Here is a 22,070-nt window from a genome sequence, read left to right as displayed (position 1 = left end):
TGGAGGGGTGATCTCCAATAAGCGCACCAATGGAGGTGTGATCTCCAATAAGCACACCAATGGAGGGGTGATTTCCAATAAGCGCACCAATGGAGGTGTGATGTCCAATAAGTGCACCAATGGAGGTGTGATGTCCAATAAGTGCACCAATGGAGTTGTGATGTCCAATAAGCGCACCAATGGAGGTGTGATCTCCAAAAAGCACACCAATGGAGGGGTGATCTCCAATAAGCGCACCAATGGAGGGGTGATTTCCAATAAGTGCTCCAATGGAGGGGTCATTTCCAATAAGTGCACCAATGGAGGGCTGATTTCCAATACGTGCACCAATTAGCAGGAAATAACAGATGTCTATATCCATTTCAGGCCAAGAAGGTATATTTTAATTTTTCTTATAGTAACCTATCCAGCAACGTTATTAATTTGGTGATCATAAGGATATGTGCACAAGGCATCTTTGAGACACCAGCGTACCTGCATCACTTTTGCTATACGTATCAGGAAAACGCTGGTGGGGGATTTCCCTTAAAGAGGTTGTCCACTATTTTTTCCTCGATGCCCTTTCCTTAGGATAGGTCATCAATGTCTGATCGGCCGGGGTCCAACACCCGGCACCCCCCACCGTTCAGCAGTTATCGTGTCGGCGGCCGCCAGTACTCACGTGTGGAGCTGCCTGTCTTCTGTCTTGGTACTACACATACACCTCCTATTCAAATCAATAAAAGGCGTATATGTAGTACCCAGTACTCCTGGCCAGTGGCCGCTAACACCGATAACAGCTGATTGGTGGGGGTGCCGAGTGTCAGACTCTGGCTAATCAGACATTGATGACCTATTCTAAGGAAAGGGCATCGATAAACAATTGGTGAACAACTTCTTTAAGTGCCTTTTCTGACATATTTTTGGATTTTGGAAAGCCTGGAAGCGGTTAAAAGAAGTTACAAAACATACCATATATATACAGAAAATAGTTTTTACATTGCTGTGCATATGTTCATTCTTTTTGGCATTTTTTTAGAACTTTTTTCCTTGCATAACCCGCCTGAAAAGACATGTGCTCATACCATCAGGCTCCTCAGCTTCTCTTTAAGGAAATATATCAGAAGTAGATGTGACCTCCTCAATTGGTTCATCTCCAGACACGTAGCATATAATATATCACACAAAATCAAGCTCACCGGTCAGATACTCCAGCACAGCAGCCATATAAACAGGTGCTCCAACGCCAATTCGGTATTTGGGGTGTCCTTTCTTAATGTAACGCAGCATTCTTCCCACTGGAAATATGACACCTGCCTTTGCAGACCTTGAGGTCTTGGTGGTCTTCTTTTTCCCACCTCTGCTTGACATCTTGATTGTTTGCTATACAACTGTAAACAGATAGAAGGGTTAAAAATTGACCAGCGACTTCTCCTTTAACAAAATTTATAAAACTATTTTTTTTAGGATCACATCACATTTGAAATGACTTTGAGGGGCCTACAGTATGTGACAGAAAATACCCAAAAGTGACACCATTTTAAAAACTGCACCCCTCGAGGTGCTCAAAACCACATTCAAGAAGCTTATTAACCCTTCAGATGCTTCACAGGAATTAAAGCAATGTTGAAGGAAAAAAATTAACAGTTTACTTTTTCCAACAAAAATGTTGATTTAGCCTCCAATTTTTCTTTTTCACAAGGGTAACAGGAGAAAATGGAACATAGAATTTGTTTTGCAATTTCTCCTGAGTAGGCAGATACTCCATATGTGGTGGAAAACTACTGTTTGGGCGCACAGCAGGGCTCGGAAGGGAAGAAGCGCCATTTGAATTCTGGAGCACAATTTTGGCTGGAATAGACTGAGGATCTCACGTCACATTTGAAGAGCCCCTGACATGACAAAACATAAAAAAAAACACACGTGACCCCATTTTGAAAACTACACCTCTCGAGAAATTCTGCTAGGGGTGTGGTGAGCATTTTTAACTCTCAGGCGATTCACAGAATTGTATAACATTGGGCTGAGTCAATGGAAAATGACCATTTTTTCCACTAAAATGCTGTTTTGGCCCCAAGTTTTTAATTTGCAAAAGTGATAATAGGAGACAATGAACGGTATAATTTGTTATGCAATTTCTCCATATGTGGTCAAAAACTACTTTTGAGGCACAGTGCAAAACTCAGAAAGGAAGGAGCGCCATCATTTAGTGCAGATTTTGCTGGAATGGTTTGGGGGTGCCATGTCACATTGGCAGAGCCTCTGAGATGCCAGAACCCCCCATAAGTGACCTCATTTTACAAACTACACCCCCAAATGAATCTAGAGGTGCAATGAGCATGTTGACACCACATGTGCCTCACAGAATTTTATACCATTGGGCGGTAAAGAAAGAATAATTACATTTTTACCACTAAAATGTTTTAGCACCACATTTTTAATTTTTATAATGGCTAATAGGAAAAAATGGACCTCAGTTTGTTGTATAATTTCTCCTGCGTGTGCTAATACCCTACATGTAATTGAGAACTATTCTTCAGGCACAGAGCAAAGCTCAGAAGGGAAGGAGAGCCATATTATAGTGAAGATTTTACTGTTCTGGCTCTCACAGACCTGTTAGTTTTTTCTTTAAGAAGCCCTCATACTCTGCACTAATTACCTGTATTAATTGCACATGTTTGAACTCATTACCTGTATAAAAGACACCTATCCACACACTCAATCAATCACACTCCAACCTCTCCACCATGGCCAAGACCAAAGAGCTGTCTAAGGACAACAGGGACAAAGTTGTAGATCTGCACAAGACTGGGATGGGCTACAGGACAATAGGTAAGCAGCTTGGTGAGAAGGTAACAACTGTTGGCGAAATTATTATAAAATGAAAGAAACACAAGATGACTATAAATCTTCCTCGGTCTGGGGCTCCATGCAAGATCTCGCCTCGTGGGGTTGGATGATTCAGAGAAAGGTCAGGAATCAGCCCAGAACTACACGGGAGGACCTGGTCAATGACCCGAAAAGAGCAGGGACCACAGTCTCAAACATTACCGTTAGTAACACACTACACCGTTATGGATTAAAATCCTGCTGGGCACACAAGGTCCACCTGCTTACACCAGCACATGTCTAGGCCTGTTTGCAGTTTGCCAATGACCATCTGCATGGTCCAGAGCAGGCATGGGAGAAGGTCATGTGGTCAGATGACACCAAAATAGAGCTTTTTGGTATCAACTCTACTTGCCGTGTTGGGAGGAAGAAGAAGAATGAATACAACCCAAAAACACAGTCCCAATCATGAAGAATGGTGGGGGAAACATCATACTTTGGGGGCGCTTTTCTGAAAAAGGGACAGTACAACTGCACCGTATTGAAAGGAGGATGGATGAGGTCATGTATTGCAATATTTTGGCCAACAACCTCCTTCCCTAAGTAAAAACATTGAAAATGGGTCATGGCTGGGTCTTCTAGCATGACAATGACCCGAAAAACACACCCAAGACAACTAAGAAGTTGCTCTGTAAGAAGAATTTTAAGGTCCTGGAGTGGCCTAGCCAGTCTCCAGACCTGAACCAATCAGAAAATCTTAGGAGAGGGCTAAAACTCAATGTTACCTAGCAACAGTCCCGAAACCTGAAAGATCTGGAAAAGATCTGTATGGAGGAGTGGGCCAAAATCCCTGCTGCAGTGTGTGCAAACTAGGTCAAGAAGTACAAGAAACGTCTGACCTCTATAATTGGAAACAAAGGTTTCTGTACCAAATATTAAATTCTCTTTTTCTATTGTATCAAATACTTACTTCATGCAATAAAATGCAAATTAATTATGTCAAAATCATACACTGTAATCTTCTGTTTTTTATCTTTAGATTCTGCCTCTCACAGTTGAAGTGTACCTATGATAAAAATTACAGACCTTTCCATTCTTTGTAGGTGGGAAAACTTGCAGAATCGGCAGTACATCAATTACTTATTTTGCCCACTAATTCATATATTATATACGTCCAGAAGGCAGTCATTGACACACTCCACAAGGTCCCAGAGTTCCAATTTTCATTTGGAAATCAAGGTCCCAGAGTCTGGAGGAAGAGTGGAGACGCCACAATCCAAGCTGCTTGAGGTCTAGTGTGAAGTTTCCACAATCAGTGATGGTTTGGGAAGACATGTCAAAGTCAGCGCAGCCGTCTACCAAGAAATTTTACAGCACTTCATGGCTCCCTCTGCCGACAAGCTTTTTGGAGATGGAAATTTCATTCTCCAGCAGGACTTGGCACCTGTCCACACTGCCAAAAGTACCAATACCTGGTTTAAAAACAACAGTGTCACTGTGCTTGATTGGCCAGCAAACTCGCCTGACCTTAACCCTATAGAGAATCTATAGGGTATTGTCAAGAGGAAGATGAGACACCAGACCCAACAATGCAGACGAGCTGAAGGCTGCTATCAAAGCCACCTGGGCTTCCATAACACCTCAGCAGTGCCACAGGCTGATCGCCTATATGCCACATTGCCACATTGATGCAGTAATTGATCCAAAAGGAGCCCCGACCAAGTATTGAGTGCATTTACTGAACATACATTTCAGTAGGCCAATATTTAGGATTTTAAAAACATTTTTCAAGCACTTGTTATAAAGTATTCTAATTTACTGAGATAATGACTTTTGTGTTTTCATTGGCTGTAAGCCACAATCATCAACATTAACAGAAATAAACACTTGAAATAGATCACTCTGTTTGTAATGACTCTATATAATATATGAGTTTCACTTTTTGTATTGAAGAACTGAAATAAATAAACTTTTTGATGATATTCTAATTTAGTGAGATGTACCAGAATATATACACACGCATATACTGTACAGACCAAAAGTTTGGACACACCTTCTCATTTTAAGATTTTTCTGTATTTTCATGACTATGAAAATTGTACATTCACAATGAAGGCATCAAAACTATGAATTAACACATGTGGAATTATATACTTAACAAAAAAGTGTGAAACAACTGAAAATATGTCTTATATTCTAGGTTCTTCAAAGTAGCCACCTTTTGCTTTGATGACTGCTTTGCACACTCTTGGCATTCTCTTGATGAGCTTCAAGAGGTAGTCACAGGAAATGGTTTTCACTTCACAGGTGTCCCCTGTCAGGGTTAATAAATGGGATTTCTTAGGTGTGTCCAAACTTTTGGCCTGTACATACATAGTATCACATATTTATGCAAACATAAAACAGAAAGCTAGTATGAACAGTGAGAAATACTACTGGACTTTAACCCCATAAAGCAATAATGCCAATTGTCATAGGTCATAATACAACTTATCTTTAACACTCTGTTCACCATAATGCCGCGGACATTATACATAGTACATACAGTTCCCAGAGTGTGTAAGACTTAGGTGTCACACTGCCCAATATGAGAGTAAACCAGGAGCTAGGCTTGTTTGCACTGTGTGTTTGCTTTACACATTTGCATAGAGTGCACACAAGTGCATACTGGAAGATGCCTATAGATTTTCTATGCACAAAACCTGGTCCAAGCAAGCGTGCTTATATCACATTTTTAGCAAACAGAATGACATACCCAGGTAGACCACAGAATAGCCTATATTGGAAGACCCGCATGAAGATCAGTGACCAGGTCTACCGTATGTGAGTAGCTGCAAACATTATTTTACGGTACTCTTGAAATATACATGTGATGCAAAAATACCTCAAATCCAGGCTTATCCAGATTACTAAACCCAAAATAAGGTTGTATTAATCTTAAAGAAAAAAAACAGTAGGCCGCCGTTGACCAAGTCTTGTTCTCAGCTCTAATACCATTTTGGGGGGTTTATCAAAAAATGCAATCCCAAACTAGTCCTTTTTGACAAAGACAGCACAACCTGTCTGATTAACATTTCTCTTCTACAACATGTGACGGATCAGTCCTGGTGTAGTCTGACTGACATATCCCTTCTACAACATGCGATGGATCAGTCCTGGTGTAGTTTGACACTTCCTTCTACAACATGTCAAGGATCAATCCTGATGTAGTCTGACTGACACTTCTCTTCTACAACATGCTACGGATCAGTCCTAGTGTAGTTTGACTGACATTTCTCTTCTACAACATGTAATGGATCAGTCATGGTGTAATCTGACCGACACTTCCTTCTACAACATGTAATGGATGTCATGGTGTAGTGTGACTGACACTCCCTTTTACATGGGACAGATTAGTCCTGGTGTAGTCTGACTGACACTTCCTTCTACAACATGTGACCAATCAGTCCTGGTGTAGTGCCATTGACCCAACTTGTAACCCTTCTAAGACATGTGCCTGATCAGTCCTGGTCTAGTCTAAATGACACTTCTTGTATCCCATCTACAACATGCGATGGATCAGTCATGGTGTAGTCTGCCTGACATTTCTTGTATTCCTTCTACAACATGCAACAGATCAGTCATGGTGAAGTTTGCCACTTCTTGTATCCCTTCTACAACATGCGACGGATCAGTCATGGTTTAGTCTGACCGACACTTCTTGTATCCCTTCTACAACATGCAACCGATCAGTCATTGTCACGCAAGGTGTGGGAAAGACTTAGTGCAACACAAAGGCAAGAGGGAAAGGGAGCCCAGACTCTTGGGAAAGGGGGAAGGGGAGACCTCCTACACTGGTCTAGTGTCATCCTGTCTCCCCTAATGACCTTATGTTGGCTATTCATCAATCGCCGCACGCGTGCCTCGCCCTGTCTTTCCCTGGCGTATGGCTAAGGCTAGGGAAGGGAGGAGATGAGCACTAGACGATCCCCACTGAACACAACAAGGGAGGACAAACGGGGGAAAATTGCTTAGCTTTAGGTGACTCCAGACAAATGCACACACGTCCTCAAGCTCCAGAGAGGAAGAAGTAATGCTCTTGCTAAAGACTTCACAAGGAGTAATGAATATCGCCGGCACCTCCCTCTGGAACACAGCAGGTATTTATACACCCAGACTAGGGTGTTAATTAACCAGAGGAAGGTAGCCACTGGGTTCTAGAGACAGCCTCTAAGAAGATGTCTGTAATGACAAACATAGAGATCTCATGCAAACAACTGCCTGTCACTTCTAACACAAGCGTGACAGTCATGGTGCAGTCTGACCGGCACTTATTGTAATCGATCTACAACATGCGATAAATAATTTATGGTGTAATCTGACACTTCTTGTATTCCTTCTAAAAAATGTGACCGATCAGTCATGGTGTAGTCTGACATTTCTTGTATTCCTTCTACAACATGCGACAGATCAGTCATGGTGTAGACTGACTGACACTTCCTTCTACAACATGTGACTGATCAGTCCTAGTGTAGTCTGATTGACAATTCCTTCTACAATATGTGACAGATCAGTCCTGGTGTAGTCTGACTGACATTTCCTTCTACAACATGTGACTGATCAGTCCTGGCGTAGTCTGACACTTCTTTCTACATGTGACTGATCATTCCTAGTGTAGTCTGACTTACACTTCCTTCTACAACATGTGACTGATCAGTCCTAGTGTAGTCTGACTGACACTTCCTTGTACAACATGCAACAAATCAGTCCTAGTGTAGTCTGACACTTCTTTCTACAACATGCGACAGATCTGTCATGGTGTAGTCTGACTGACACTTCCTTCTACAACATGCGGCAGATCAGTCATGGTGTAGTCTGACATTTCTTGTATTCCTTCTACAACATGCGACAGATCAGTCATGGTGTAGTCTGACTGACACTTCCTTCTGCAAAATGTCACTGATCAGTCCTAGTGTAGTCTGATTGACACTTCCTTCTACAACATGTGACTGATCGGTTCTAGTGTAGTCTGACACTTCTTTCTACAACATGCGACAGATCAGTCATGGTGTAGTCTGACTGACACTTCCTTCTACAACATGTGACTGGTCAGTCCTAGGGTAGTCTGACACTTCTTTCTACAACATGTGACGGATCAGTCATGGTGTAGACTGACACTTAATTCTACAACATGTGAAGCATCAGTCATGGTGTAGTATGACTGACACTTCCTTCTACAACATGTGACTGATCAGTCCTAGTGTAGTCTGACTGACACTTCCTTGTACAACATGCAACAAATCAGTCCTAGTGTAGTCTGACACTTCTTTCTACAACATGCGACAGATCTGTCATGGTGTAGTCTGACTGACACTTCCTTCTACAACATGCGGCAGATCAGTCATGGTGTAGTCTGACATTTCTTGTATTCCTTCTACAACATGCGACAGATCAGTCATGGTGTAGTCTGACTGACACTTCCTTCTGCAAAATGTCACTGATCAGTCCTAGTGTAGTCTGATTGACACTTCCTTCTACAACATGTGACTGATCGGTTCTAGTGTAGTCTGACACTTCTTTCTACAACATGCGACAGATCAGTCATGGTGTAGTCTGACTGACACTTCCTTCTACAACATGTGACTGGTCAGTCCTAGGGTAGTCTGACACTTCTTTCTACAACATGTGACGGATCAGTCATGGTGTAGACTGACACTTAATTCTACAACATGTGAAGCATCAGTCATGGTGTAGTATGACTGACACTTCATTCTACAACATGTGACGGACCAGTCCTGGTGTAGTCTGACTGACACTTCATTCTACAACATGTGACGGATCAGTCATGGTGTAGTCTGACACTTCATTTTACAACATGTGACGGATCAGCCCTGGTGTAGTCTGACACTTCATTTTACAACATGTGACGGATTAGTCCTGGTGTAGTCTGACACTTCCTCTACAACATGTTACGGATCAGTCATGGTGTAGTCTGACTGACACTTCATTCTACAACATGTGACGGATCAGTCATGGTGTAGTCTGACTGACACTTCATTCTACAACATGTGACGGATCAGTCATGGTGTAGTCTGACTGACACTTCATTCTACAACATGTGACGGATCAGTCATGGTGTAGTCTGACTGACACTTCATTCTACAACATGTGACGGATCAGTCATGGTGTAGTCTGACTGACACTTCATTCTACAACATGTGACGGATCAGTCATGGTGTAGTCTGACTGACACTTCATTCTACAACATGTGACGGATCAGTCATGGTGTAGTCTGACTGACACTTCATTCTACAACATGTGACGGATCAGTCATGGTGTAGTCTGACTGACACTTCATTCTACAACATGTGACGGATTAGTCATGGTGTAGTCTGACTGACACTTCATTCTACAACATGTGACGGATCAGTCATGGTGTAGTCTGACTGACACTTCATTCTACAACATGTGACGGATCAGTCATGGTGTAATCTGACTGACACTTCATTCTACAACATTTGACGGATCAGTCATGGTGTAGTCTGACTGACACTTCATTCTACAACATGTGACGGATCAGTCATGGTGTAGTCTGACTGACACTTCATTCTACAACATGTGACGGATCAGTCATGGTGTAGTCTGACTGACACTTCATTCTACAACATGTGACGGATCAGTTAAGGTGTAGTCTGACTGACACTTCATTCTACAACATGTGACGGATCAGTCATGGTGTAGTCTGACTGACACTTTATTCTACAACATGTGACGGATCAGTCATGGTGTAGTCTGACTGACACTTCATTCTACAACATGTGACGGATCAGTCATGGTGTAGTCTGACTGACACTTCATTCTACAACATATTACGGAAAAGTCCTGATGTAGTCTGACACTTCATTTTACAACATGTGACGTTCAGTCATGGTGAAGTCTGACTGAATCTTCATTCTACAACCTGTGACGGATCAGTCATGGTGTAGTCTGAGTGACACTTCATTCTACAACATGTGACGGACCAGTCATGGTGTAGTCTGACTGACACTTCATTCTACAACATGTGACGGATCAGTCATGGTGTAGTCTGACTGACACTTCATTCTACAACATGTGACGGATCAGTCATGGTGTAGTCTGACTCACACTTCATTCTACAACATGTGACGGATCAGTCATGGTGTAGTCTGACTCACACTTCATTCTACAACATGTGACGGATCAGTCATGGTGTAGTCTGACTGACACTTCATTCTACAACATGTGACGGTTCAGTCATGGTGTAGTCTGACTGACACTTCATTCTACAACATGTGACGGTTCAGTCATGGTGTAGTCTGACTGACACTTCATTCTACAACCTGTGACGGATCAGTCATGGTGTAGTCAGAATGACACTTGATTCTACAACATGTGACAGATCAGTCATGGTGTAGTCTGACTGACACTTCATTATACAACATGTGACGGATCAGTCCTGATGTAGTCTGACACTTCCTTCTACAACATGTGACAGATCAGCTCAGGTGTAGTCTGACACTTCCTTTTACAGCATGTGACGGATCAGTCCTGGTGTAGTCTGACACTTCCTCTACAACATGTTACGGATCAGACCTGGTGTAGTCTGACACTTCCTCTACAACATGTTATGGATGAGTCCTGGTATAGTCTGACACTTCCTATACAACATGTGACGGATCAGTCCTGGTGTAGTCTGACACTTCCTATACAACATGTGACGGATCAGCCCTGGTGTAGTCTGACACTTCCTTCTACAACATGTGACAGATCAGCCCTGATGTAGTCTGACACTTCCTTTTACAATATGTGACGGATCAGTCCTGGTGTAGTCTGACACTTCCTCTACAACATGTTACGAATCAGATCTGGTGTAATCTGACACTTCCTTTTACAACATGTGATGGATCAGTACTGGTGTGGGCTGACACTTCCTCTATAACATGTGATGGATCAGCCCTGGTGTAGTCTGACTGACATTTCCCTTCTACAACATGTGACCGATCAGTCCTGGTGTAGTCTGACACTTCCTCTACAACATGTGACAGATCAGTCCTGGTGTAGTCTGACACTTCATTTACAACATGTTACAGATCAGTCCTGGTGTAGTCTGACACTTCCTCTACAACATGTTACAGATCAGTCTGGTGTAGTCTGACACTTCCTCTGCAACATGTGACAGATCAGTTCTGGTGCAGTCTGACTGACATTTCCCTTCTACAACATGTGACAGATCAGTCCTGGTGTAGTCTGACTGACATTTCCCTTCTACAACATGTGACAGATTAGTCCTGGTGTAGTCTGACTGATATTTCCCTTCTACAACATGTTACGGATCAGTCCTGATGTAGTCTGACACTTCCTCTGCAACATGTTACGGATCAGACCTGGTGTAGTCTGACACTTCCTCTACAACATGTTACGGATCAGTCCTGGTGTAGTCTGACACATCCTCTACAACATGTGACGGATCAGACATGGTGTAGTCTGACACTTCCTCTACAACATGTGAAGGATCAGACCTGGTGTAGTCTGACACTTCCTCTACAAGATGTGACAGATCAGTCCAGGTATAGTCTGACACTTCCTTTACAACATGTTACAGATCAGTCCTGGTGTAGTCTGACACTTCCTCTGCAACATGTGACGGATCAGTACTGGTGTGGGCTGACACTTCCTCTATAACATGTGATGGATCAGTCCTGGTGTAGTCTGAAACTTCCTACAACATGTGACGGATCAGTCCTGGTGTAGTCTGACTGACATTTCCCTTCTACAACATGTGACGGATCAGTCCTGGTGTAGTCTGACACTTCCTCTACAACATGTGACAGATCAGTCCTGGTGTAGTCTGACACTTCCTCTACAACATGTGACAGATCAGTCCTGGTGTAGACTGACACTTCCTTTACAACATGTTACAGATCAGTCCTGGTGTAGTCTGACACTTCCTCTACAATATGTGACAGATCAGTCCTGGTGTAGTCTGACACTTCCTCAGCAACAAGTGACATATCAGTCCTGGTGTAGTCTGACACTTCCTTTCCAACATGTTACAGATCAGTCCTGGTGTAGTCTGACACTTCCTCTGCAACATGTCACAGATCAGTCCTGGTGTAGTCTGACTGACATTTCCCTTCTACAACATGTGACAGATCAGTCCTGGTGTAGTCTGACTGACATTTCCCTTCTACAACATGTGACAGATCAGTCCTGGTGTAGTCTGACTGACATTTCCCTTCTACAACATGTGACAGATCAGTCCTGGTGTAGTCTGACACTTCCTCTACAACATGTGAGGGATCAGACCTGGTGTAGTCTGACACTTCCTCTACAAGATGTGACAGATCAGTCCAGGTATAGTCTGACACTTCCTTTACAACATGTTACAGATCAGTCCTGGTGTAGTCTGACACTTCCTCTGCAACATGTGACGGATCAGTCCTGGTGTAGTCTGACACTTCCTCTACAACATGTGACGGATCAGTCCTGGTGTAGTCTGACACTTCCTCTACAATATGTGACAGATCAGTCCTGGTGTAGTCTGACACTTCCTCTACAACATGTGACAGAACAGTCCTGGTGTAGTCTGACACTTCCTTTCCAACATGTTACAGATCAGTCCTGGTGTAGTCTGACACTTCCTCAGCAACATGTCACAGATCAGTCCTGGTGTAGTCTGACTGACATTTCCCTTCTACAACATGTGACAGATCAGTCCTGGTGTAGTCTGACTGACATTTCCCTTCTACAACATATGACAGATCAGTCCTGGTGTAGTCTGACTGACATTTCCCTTCTACAACATGTGACAGATCAGTCCTGGTGTAGTCTGACTGACATTTCCCTTCTACAACATGTTACGGATCAGTCCTGGTGTAGTCTGACACTTCCTCTACAACATGTGACGGATCAGACCTGGTGTAGTCTGACACTTCCTCTACAACATGTGACGGATCAGACCTGGTGTAGTCTGACACTTCCTCCACAACATGTGACGGATCAGACCTGGTGTAGTCTGACACTTCCTTCTACCACATGTGATGGATCAGTACTGGTGTGGGCTGACACTTCCTCTATAACATGTGATGGATCAGTCCTGGTGTAGTCTGAAACTTCCTACAACATGTGACGGATCAGTCCTGGTGTAGTCTGACTGACATTTCCCTTCTACAACATGTGACAGATCAGTCCTGGTGTAGTCTGACACTTCCTCTACAACATGTGACAGATCAGTCCTGGTGTAGTCTGACACTTCCTTTACAACATGTTACAGATCAGTCCTGGTGTAGTCTGACACTTCCTCTACAACATGTGACAGATCAGTCCTGGTGTAGTCTGACACTTCCTCTACAACATGTGACAGATCAGTCCTGGTGTAGTCTGACACTTCCTCTGCAACATGTGACAGATCAGTCCTGGTGCAGTCTAACAGACATTTCCCTTCTACAACATGTGACAGATCAGTCCTGGTGTAGTCTGACTGACATTTCCCTTCTACAACATGTTACGGATCAGTCCTGGTGTAGTCTGACACTTCCTCTACAACATGTGACGGATCAGACCTGGTGTAGTCTGACACTTCCTCTACAACATGTGACGGATCAGACCTGGTGTAGTCTGACACTTCCTTTTACAACATGTGACAGATCAGTCCTGGTGTAGTATGACACTTCCTCTACAACATGTGACGGATCAGCCCTGGTGTAGTCTGACACTTCCTTTTACAACATGTGACGGATCAGTCTTGGTGTAGTCTGACACTTCCTTTTACAACATGTGACGGATCAGTCCTGGTGGAGTCTGACACTTCCTCTACAACATGTTATGAATCAGACCGGGTGTAGTCTGACACTTCCTTCTACAACATGTGATGGATCAGTCCTGGTGTAGTCTGAAACTTCCTACAACATGTGACGGATCAGTCCTGGTTTAGTCTGACTGACATTTCCCTTCTACAACATGTGACAGATCAGTCCTGGTGTAGTCTGACACTTCCTCTACAACATGTGACAGATCAGTCCTGGTGTAGTCTGACTGACATTTCCCTTCTACAACATGTGACAGATCAGTCCTGGTGTAGTCTGACACTTCCTCTGCAACAAGTGACAGATCAGTCCTGGTGTAGTCTGACACTTCCTCAGCAACATGTGACAGATCAGTCCTGGTGTAGTCTGACTGACATTTCCCTTCTACAACATGTGACAGATCAGTCCTGGTGGAGTCTGACTGACAGTTCCCTTCTACAACATGTGACAGAACAGTCCTGGTGTAGTCTGACTGACATTTCCCTTCTACAACATGTTACGGATCAGTCCTGGTGTAGTCTGACACTTCCTCTACAAAATGTGACGGATCAGACCTGGTGTAGTCTGACACTTCCTCTACAACATGTTATGGATCACACCTGGTGTAGTCTGACACTTCCTATACCACATGCTATGGATCAGACCTGGTGTAGTCTGACACTTCCACTACAAGATGTGACGGATCAGTCCTGGTGTAGTCTGACACTTCCTCAACAACATGTGATGGATCAGTTCTGGTGTAGTCTGACACTTTCTCTACAACATGTGACAGATCAGTCCTGGCGTAGTCTGACACTTCCTCTACAACTTGTGACGGATCAGTCCTGGTGTAGTCTGACACTTCCTTTTACAACATGTGACGGATCAGTCCTGGTGTAGTCTGACACTTCCTCTACAACATGTTACGAATCAGACCTGGTGTAGTCTGACACTTCCTTCTACCACATGTGATGGATCAGTACTGGTTTGGGCTGACACTTCCTCTATAACATGTGATGGATCAGTCCTGGTGTAGTCTGAAACTTCCTACAACATGTGACGGATCAGTCCTGGTGTAGTCTGACTGACATTTCCCTTCTACAACATGTGACAGATCAGTCCTGGTGTAATCTTGCACTTCCTCTACAACATGTGACAGATCAGTCCTGGTGTAGTCTGACACTTCCTTTACAACATGTTACAGATCAGTCCTGGTGTAGCCTGACACTTCCTCTACAACATGTGACAGATCAGTCCTGGTGTAGTCTGACACTTCCTCTGCAACAAGTGACAGATCAGTCCTGGTGTAGTCTGACACTTCCTCTACAACATGTGACAGATCAGTCCTGGTGTAGTCTGACTGACATTTCCCTTCTACAACATGTGACAGATCAGTCCTGGTGTAGTCTGACTGACATTTCCCTTCTACAACATGTTACGGATCAGTCCTGGTGTACTCTGACACTTCGTCTACAACAGGTTACGGATCAGACCTTGAGTAGTCTGACACTTCCTCTACAACATGTGACGGATCAGTCCTGGTGTAGTCTGACACTTTCTCTACAACATGTTACAGATCAGACCTGGTGTAGTCTGCCACTTCCTCTACAACATGTGACAGATCAGACCTGGTGTAGTCTGACACTTCCTCTACAACATGTGACAGATCAGACCTAGTGTAGTCTGACACTTCCTTACAACATGTGACAGATTAGTCCTGGTGTGGTCTGACACTTCCTCTACAACATGTGATGGATCAGTCCTGGTGTAGTCTGACAATTCCTCTACAACAAGTGACAGATCAGTCCTGGTGTCGTATGACACTTCCTCTACAACATGTTACGGATCAGTCCTGGTGTAGTCTGACACTTCCTCTACAACATGTGACGGATCAGTCCTGGTGTAGTCTGACACTTCCTCTACAACATGTGACAGATCAGTCCTGGTGTAGTCTGACACTTCCTATACAACATGTGACGGATCAGCCCTGGTGTAGTCTGACACTTCCTTCTACAACATGTGACAGATCAGCCCTGGTGTAGTCTGACACTTACTTTTACAACATGTGACGGATCAGTCCTAGTGTAGTCTGACACTTCCTTTTACAACATGTGACGGATCAGTTCTGGTGTAGTCTGACACTTCCTCTACAACATGTTGCGAATCAGACCTGGTGTAGTCTGACACGGCCTTCTACAAAATGTGATGGATCAGTACTGGTGTGGGCTGACACTTCCTCTATAACATGTGACAGATCAGTCCTGGTGTAGTCTGAAACTTCCTACAACATGTGACGGATCAGCCCTGGTGTAGTCTGACACTTCCTACAACATGTGACGGATCAGCCCTGGTGTAGTCTGACACTTCCTACAACATGTGACGGATCAGTCCAGGTGTAGTCTGACACTTCCTCTACAACATGTGACAGATCAGTCCTGGTGTAGTCTGACACTTCCTTTACATGTTACAGATCAGTCCTGGTGTAGTCTGACACTTCCTCTACAACATGTGACAGATCAGTCCTGGTGTAGTCTGACACTTCCTCTGCAACAAGTGACAGATCAATCCTGGTGTAGTCTGACACTTCCTCTACAACTTGTGACAGATTAGTCCTGGTGTAATCTGACACTTCCTTTACAACATGTTACAGATCAGTCCTGGTGTAGTCTGACACTTCCTTTTACAACATGTGACGGATCAGTCCTAGTGTAGTCTGACACTTCCTTTTACAACATGTGACGGATCAGTCCTGGTGTAGTCTGACACTTCCTCTACAACATGTTACGAATCAGACCTGGTGTAGTCTGACACGTCCTTCTACAAAATGTGATGGATTAGTACTGGTGTGGGCTGACACTTCCTCTATAACATATGACGGATCAGTCCTGGTGTAGTCTGAAACTTCCTACAACATGTGACGGATCAGCCCTGGTGTAGTCTGACACTTCCTACAACATGTGACGGATTAGTCCTGGTGTAGTCTGACACTTCCTCTAGAACTTGTGACAGATCAGTCCTGGTGTAATCTGACACTTCCTTTACAACATGTTACAGATCAGTCCTGGTGTAGTCTGACACTTCCTCTACAACATGTTACGGATCAGTCCTGGTGTAGTCTGACACTTCCTCTACAACAGGTTACGGATCAGACCTGGTGTAGTCTGACACTTCCTCTACAAGATGTGACAGATCAGTCATGATGTAGTCTGACACTTCCTATACCACATGCTATGGATCAGACCTGGTGTAGTCTGACACTTCCTCTACAAGATGTGACGGATCAGTCCTGGTGTAGTCTGACACGTCCTCTACAACATGTGATGGATCAGTCCTGGTGTAGTCTGACACTTCCTCTACAACATGTGACAGATCAGTCCTGGTGCAGTCTGACACTTCCTCTACAACATGTGAAGGATCAGTCCTGGTGTAGTCTGACACTTCCTCTACAACATGTGACAGATCAGTCCTGGTGTAGTATGACACTTCCTTTTACAAAATGTGATGGATCAGTCCTGGTGTGGGCTGGCACTTCCTCTATAACATGTGATGGATCAGTCCTGGTGTAGTCTGAAACTTCCTACAACATGTGACGGATCAGTCCTGGTGTAGTCTGACTGACATTTCCCTTATACAACATGTGACAGATCAGTCCAAGTGTAGTCTGACACTTCCTCTACAACATGTGACAGATCAGTCCTGGTGTAGTCTGACACTTCCTCTACAACATGTGACAGATCAGTCCTGGTGTAGTCTGATACTTCATCTGCAACAAGTGACAGATCAGTCCTGGTGTAGTCTGACACTTCCTCTACAACATGTGACAGATGAGTCCTGGTGTAGTCTGACACTTCCTCTACAACATGTTACAGATCAGTCCTGGTGTAGTCTGACACTTCCTCTACAACATGTTACGGATCAGTCCTGGTGTAGTCTGACACTTCCTCTACAACAGGTTACGGATCAGACCTGGTGTAGTCTGACACTTCCTCTACAAGATGTGACAGATCAGTCATGATGTAGTCTGACACTTCCTATACCACATGCTATGGATCAGACCTGGTGTAGTCTGACACTTCCTCTACAAGATGTGACGGATCAGTCCTGGTGTAGTCTGACACGTCCTCTACAACATGTGATGGATCAGTCCTGGTGTAGTCTGACACTTCCTCTACAACATGTGACAGATCAGTCCTGGTGCAGTCTGACACTTCCTCTACAACATGTGAAGGATCATTCCTGGTGTAGTCTGACACTTCCTCTACAACATGTGACAGATCAGTCGGTGTAGTATGACACTTCCTTTTACAAAATGTGACGGATCAGTCCTGGTGTGGGCTGGCACTTCCTCTATAACATGTGATGGATCAGTCCTGGTGTAGTCTGAAACTTCCTACAACATGTGACGGATCAGTCCTGGTGTAGTCTGACTGACATTTCCCTTATACAACATGTGACAGATCAGTCCAAGTGTAGTCTGACACTTCCTCTACAACATGTGACAGATCAGTCCTGGTGTAGTCTGACACTTCCTCTACAACATGTTACAGATCAGTCCTGGTGTAGTCTGACACTTCCTCTACAACATGTGACAGATCAGTCCTGGTGTAGTCTGATACTTCATCTGCAACAAGTGACAGATCAGTCCTGGTGTAGTCTGACACTTCCTCTACAACATGTGACAGATGAGTCCTGGTGTAGTCTGACACTTCCTCTACAACATGTTACAGTTAAGTCCTGGTGTAGTCTGACACTTCCTCTACAACATGTGACGGATCAGTCCTGGTGTAGTCTGACACTTCTTCTACAACATGTGACAGATCAATCCTGGTGTAGTCTGACACTTCCTCTACAACATGTTACGGATCAGTCATGGTGTAGTCTGACACTTCCTCTACAACATGTGAGGGATCAGTCCTGGTGCAGTCTGACATTTTATCTACAACATGTGACAGATCAGTCCTGGTGTAGTCTGACACTTCCTCTACAACATGTGAAAGATCAGTCGTGGTGTAGTCTGACACTTCCTCTACAACATGCTACGGATCAGTTCTGGTGTAGTCTGACACTTCCTCTACAACATGTGACGGATCAGTCCTGGTGTAGTCTGACACTTCCTTTTACAACATGTGACGGATCAGTCCTGGTGCAGCCTGACACTTCCTCTACAACATGTTACAAATCAGACCTGGTGTAGTCTGACACTTCCTTCTACAACATGTGATGGATCAGTACTGGTGTGGGCTGACACTTCCTCTATAACATGTGATGGATCAGTCCTGGTGTACTCTGAAACTTCCTACAACATGTGACGGATCAGCCCTGGTGTAGTCTGACACTTCCGACAACATGTGACAGATCAGTCCTGGTGTAGTCTGACACTTCCTCTACAACATGTGACAGATCAGTCCTGGTGTAGTCTGACACTTCCTCTGCAACAAGTGACAGATCAGTCCTGGTGTAGTCTGACACTTCCTCTACAACATGTGACAGATCAGTCCTGGTGTAGTCTGACACTTCCTTTACAACATGCTACAGATCAGTCCTGGTGTAGTCTGACACTTCCTCTGCAACATGTGACAGATCAGTCCTGGTGTAGTCTGACTGACATTTCCCTTCTACATGTGACAGATCAGTCCTGGTGTAGTCTGAGTGACATTTCCCTTCTACAACATGTGACGGATCAGTCCTGGTGTAGTGTGACACTTCCTCTACAACATGTGACAGATCAGTCCTGGTGTAGTCTGACACTTTCTCTACAACATGAGACAGATCAGTCCTGGTGTAGTCTGACACTTCCTCTACAACATGCTACGGATCAGTCCTGGTGTAGTCTGACACTTCCTATACAACATGTGACGGATCAGCCCTGGTGTAGTCTGACACTTCCTCTACAACATTTGACAGATCAGCCCTGGTGTAGTCTGACACTTCCTTTTACAACATGTGACGGATCAGTCCTGGTGTAGTCTGACACTTCCTTTTACAACATGTTACAAATCAGACCTGGTGTAGTCTGACACTTCCTTTTACAACATGTGACGGATCAGTCCTGGTGTAGCCTGACTCTTCCTCTACAACATGTTACAAATCAGACCTGGTGTAGTCTGACACTTCCTTCTACAACATGTGATGGATCAGTACTGGTGTGGGCTGACACTTCCTCTATAACATGTGATGGATCAGTCCTGGTGTAGTCTGAAACTTCGTTTACAACATGTTACAGATCAGTCCTGGTGTAGTCTGACACTTCCTCCACAACATGTGACAGATCAGTCCTGGTGTAGTCTGACACTTCCTCTGCAACAAGTGACAGATCACTCCTGGTGTAGTCTGACACTTCCTCTACAACATGTGACAGATCAGTCCTGGTGTAGTCTGACACTTCCTTTACAACATGTTACAGATCAGTCCTGGTGTAGTCTAACTGACATTTCCCTTCTACAACATGTGACAGATCAGTCCTGGTGTAGTCTAACTGACATTTCCCTTCTACAACATGTGACAGATCAGTCCTGGTGTAGTCTGACTGACATTTCCCTTCTAAAACATGTGACAGATCAGTCCTGGTGTAGTCTGACTGACATTTCCCTTCTACAACATGTTACGGATCAGTCCTGGTGTAGTCTGACACTTCCTCTACAACATGTTACGGATCAGAACTGGTGTAGTCTGACACTTCCTCTACAACATGTGACGGATCAGTCCTGGTGTAGTCTGACACTTCCTCTACAACATGTGACGGATCAGTCCTGGTGTAGTCGGACACTTCTTCTATAACATGTGATGGATCAGTCCTGGTGTAGTCTGAAACTTCCTACAACATGTGACGGATCAGCCCTGGTGTAGTCTGACACTTCTTACAACATGTGACGGTTCAGTCCTGGTGTAGTCTGACTGACATTTCCCTTCTACAACATGTGACAGATCAGTCCTGGTGTAGTCTGACACTTCCTGTACAACATGTGACGGATCAGTCCTGGTGTAGTCTGAAACTTCCTCTACAACATGTTACAGATCAGACCTGGTGTTGTCTGACACTTCCTCTACAACATGTGATAGATCAGACCTGGTGTAGTCTGACTGACATTTCCCTTCTACAACATGTGACAGATCAGTCCTGGTGTAGTCTGACATTTCCCTTCTACAACATGTTACGGATCAGTCCTGGTGTAGTCTGACACTTCCTCTACAACATGTGACAGATCAGTCCTGGTGTAGTCTGACACTTTCTCTACAACATGTGACAGATCAGTCCTGTTGTAGTCTGACACTTCCTCTACAACATGCTACGGATCAGTCCTGGTGCAGTCTGACACTTCCTCTACAACATGTGACGGATCAGTCCTGGTGTAGTCTGACACTTCCTCTACAACATGTTACAGATCAGTCCTGGTGTAGTCTGACACTTCCTCTACAACATGTGACAGATCAGTCCTGGTGTAGTCTGATACTTCCTCTACAACATGTGACAGATGAGTCCTGGTGTAGTCTGACACTTCCTCTACAACATGTTACAGATCAGTCCTGGTGTAGTCTGACACTTCCTCTACAACATGTGACGGATCAGTCCTGGTGTAGTCTGACACTTCTTCTACAACATGTGACAGATCAATCCTGGTGTAGTCTGACACTTCCTCTATAACATGTTACGGATCAGTCATGGTGTAGTCTGACACTTCCTCTACAACATGTGAGGGATCAGTCCTGGTGCAGTCTGACATTTTATCTACAACATGTGACAGATCAGTCCTGGTGTAGTCTGACACTTCCTCTACAACATGTGAAAGATCAGTCGTGGTGTAGTCTGACACTTCCTCTACAACATGCTACGGATCAGTTCTGGTGTAGTCTGACACTTCCTCTACAACATGTGACGGATCAGTCCTGGTGTAGTCTGACACTTCCTTTTACAACATGTGACGGATCAGTCCTGGTGCAGCCTGACACTTCCTCTACAACATGTTACAAATCAGACCTGGTGTAGTCTGACACTTCCTTCTACAACATGTGATGGATCAGTACTGGTGTGGGCTGACACTTCCTCTATAACATGTGATGGATCAGTCCTGGTGTACTCTGAAACTTCCTACAACATGTGACGGATCAGCCCTGGTGTAGTCTGACACTTCCTACAACATGTGACAGATCAGTCCTGGTGTAGTCTGACACTTCCTCTACAACATGTGACAGATCAGTCCTGGTGTAGTCTGACACTTCCTCTGCAACAAGTGACAGATCAGTCCTGGTGTAGTCTGACACTTCCTCTACAACATGTGACAGATCAGTCCTGGTGTAGTCTGACACTTCCTTTACAACATGCTACAGATCAGTCCTGGTGTAGTCTGACACTTCCTCTGCAACATGTGACAGATCAGTCCTGGTGTAGTCTGACTGACATTTCCCTTCTACATGTGACAGATCAGTCCTGGTGTAGTCTGAGTGACATTTCCCTTCTACAACATGTTACGGATCAGTCCT

The 22,070-nt window shown here is 44.2% G+C and overlaps 1 protein-coding gene across 3 annotated transcripts in view; it reads right to left on the bottom strand.

The window, feature by feature from the left end:
- MACROH2A1 (macroH2A.1 histone) overlaps positions 1-22,070 on the bottom strand; it is a 196,444-nt gene that overhangs the window by 137,394 nt on the left and 36,980 nt on the right. For all 3 annotated transcript variants that reach the window (XM_073649541.1, XM_073649539.1, XM_073649540.1), the window contains exon 2: positions 1,179-1,370. In XM_073649541.1, the coding sequence (XP_073505642.1) occupies positions 1,179-1,350 (172 nt within the window). In that variant the 5' untranslated portion in view covers positions 1,351-1,370. The remainder of the gene's footprint in view (positions 1-1,178; positions 1,371-22,070) is intronic.

This window comes from Phyllobates terribilis, unplaced genomic scaffold (genome assembly GCF_046119375.1).
Source record: "Phyllobates terribilis strain yellow unplaced genomic scaffold, ASM4611937v1 Scaffold_10__3_contigs__length_209671492, whole genome shotgun sequence".
Taxonomy (NCBI): domain Eukaryota; kingdom Metazoa; phylum Chordata; class Amphibia; order Anura; family Dendrobatidae; genus Phyllobates; species Phyllobates terribilis.
This window is presented reverse-complemented; position numbering and strand designations above follow the sequence as displayed.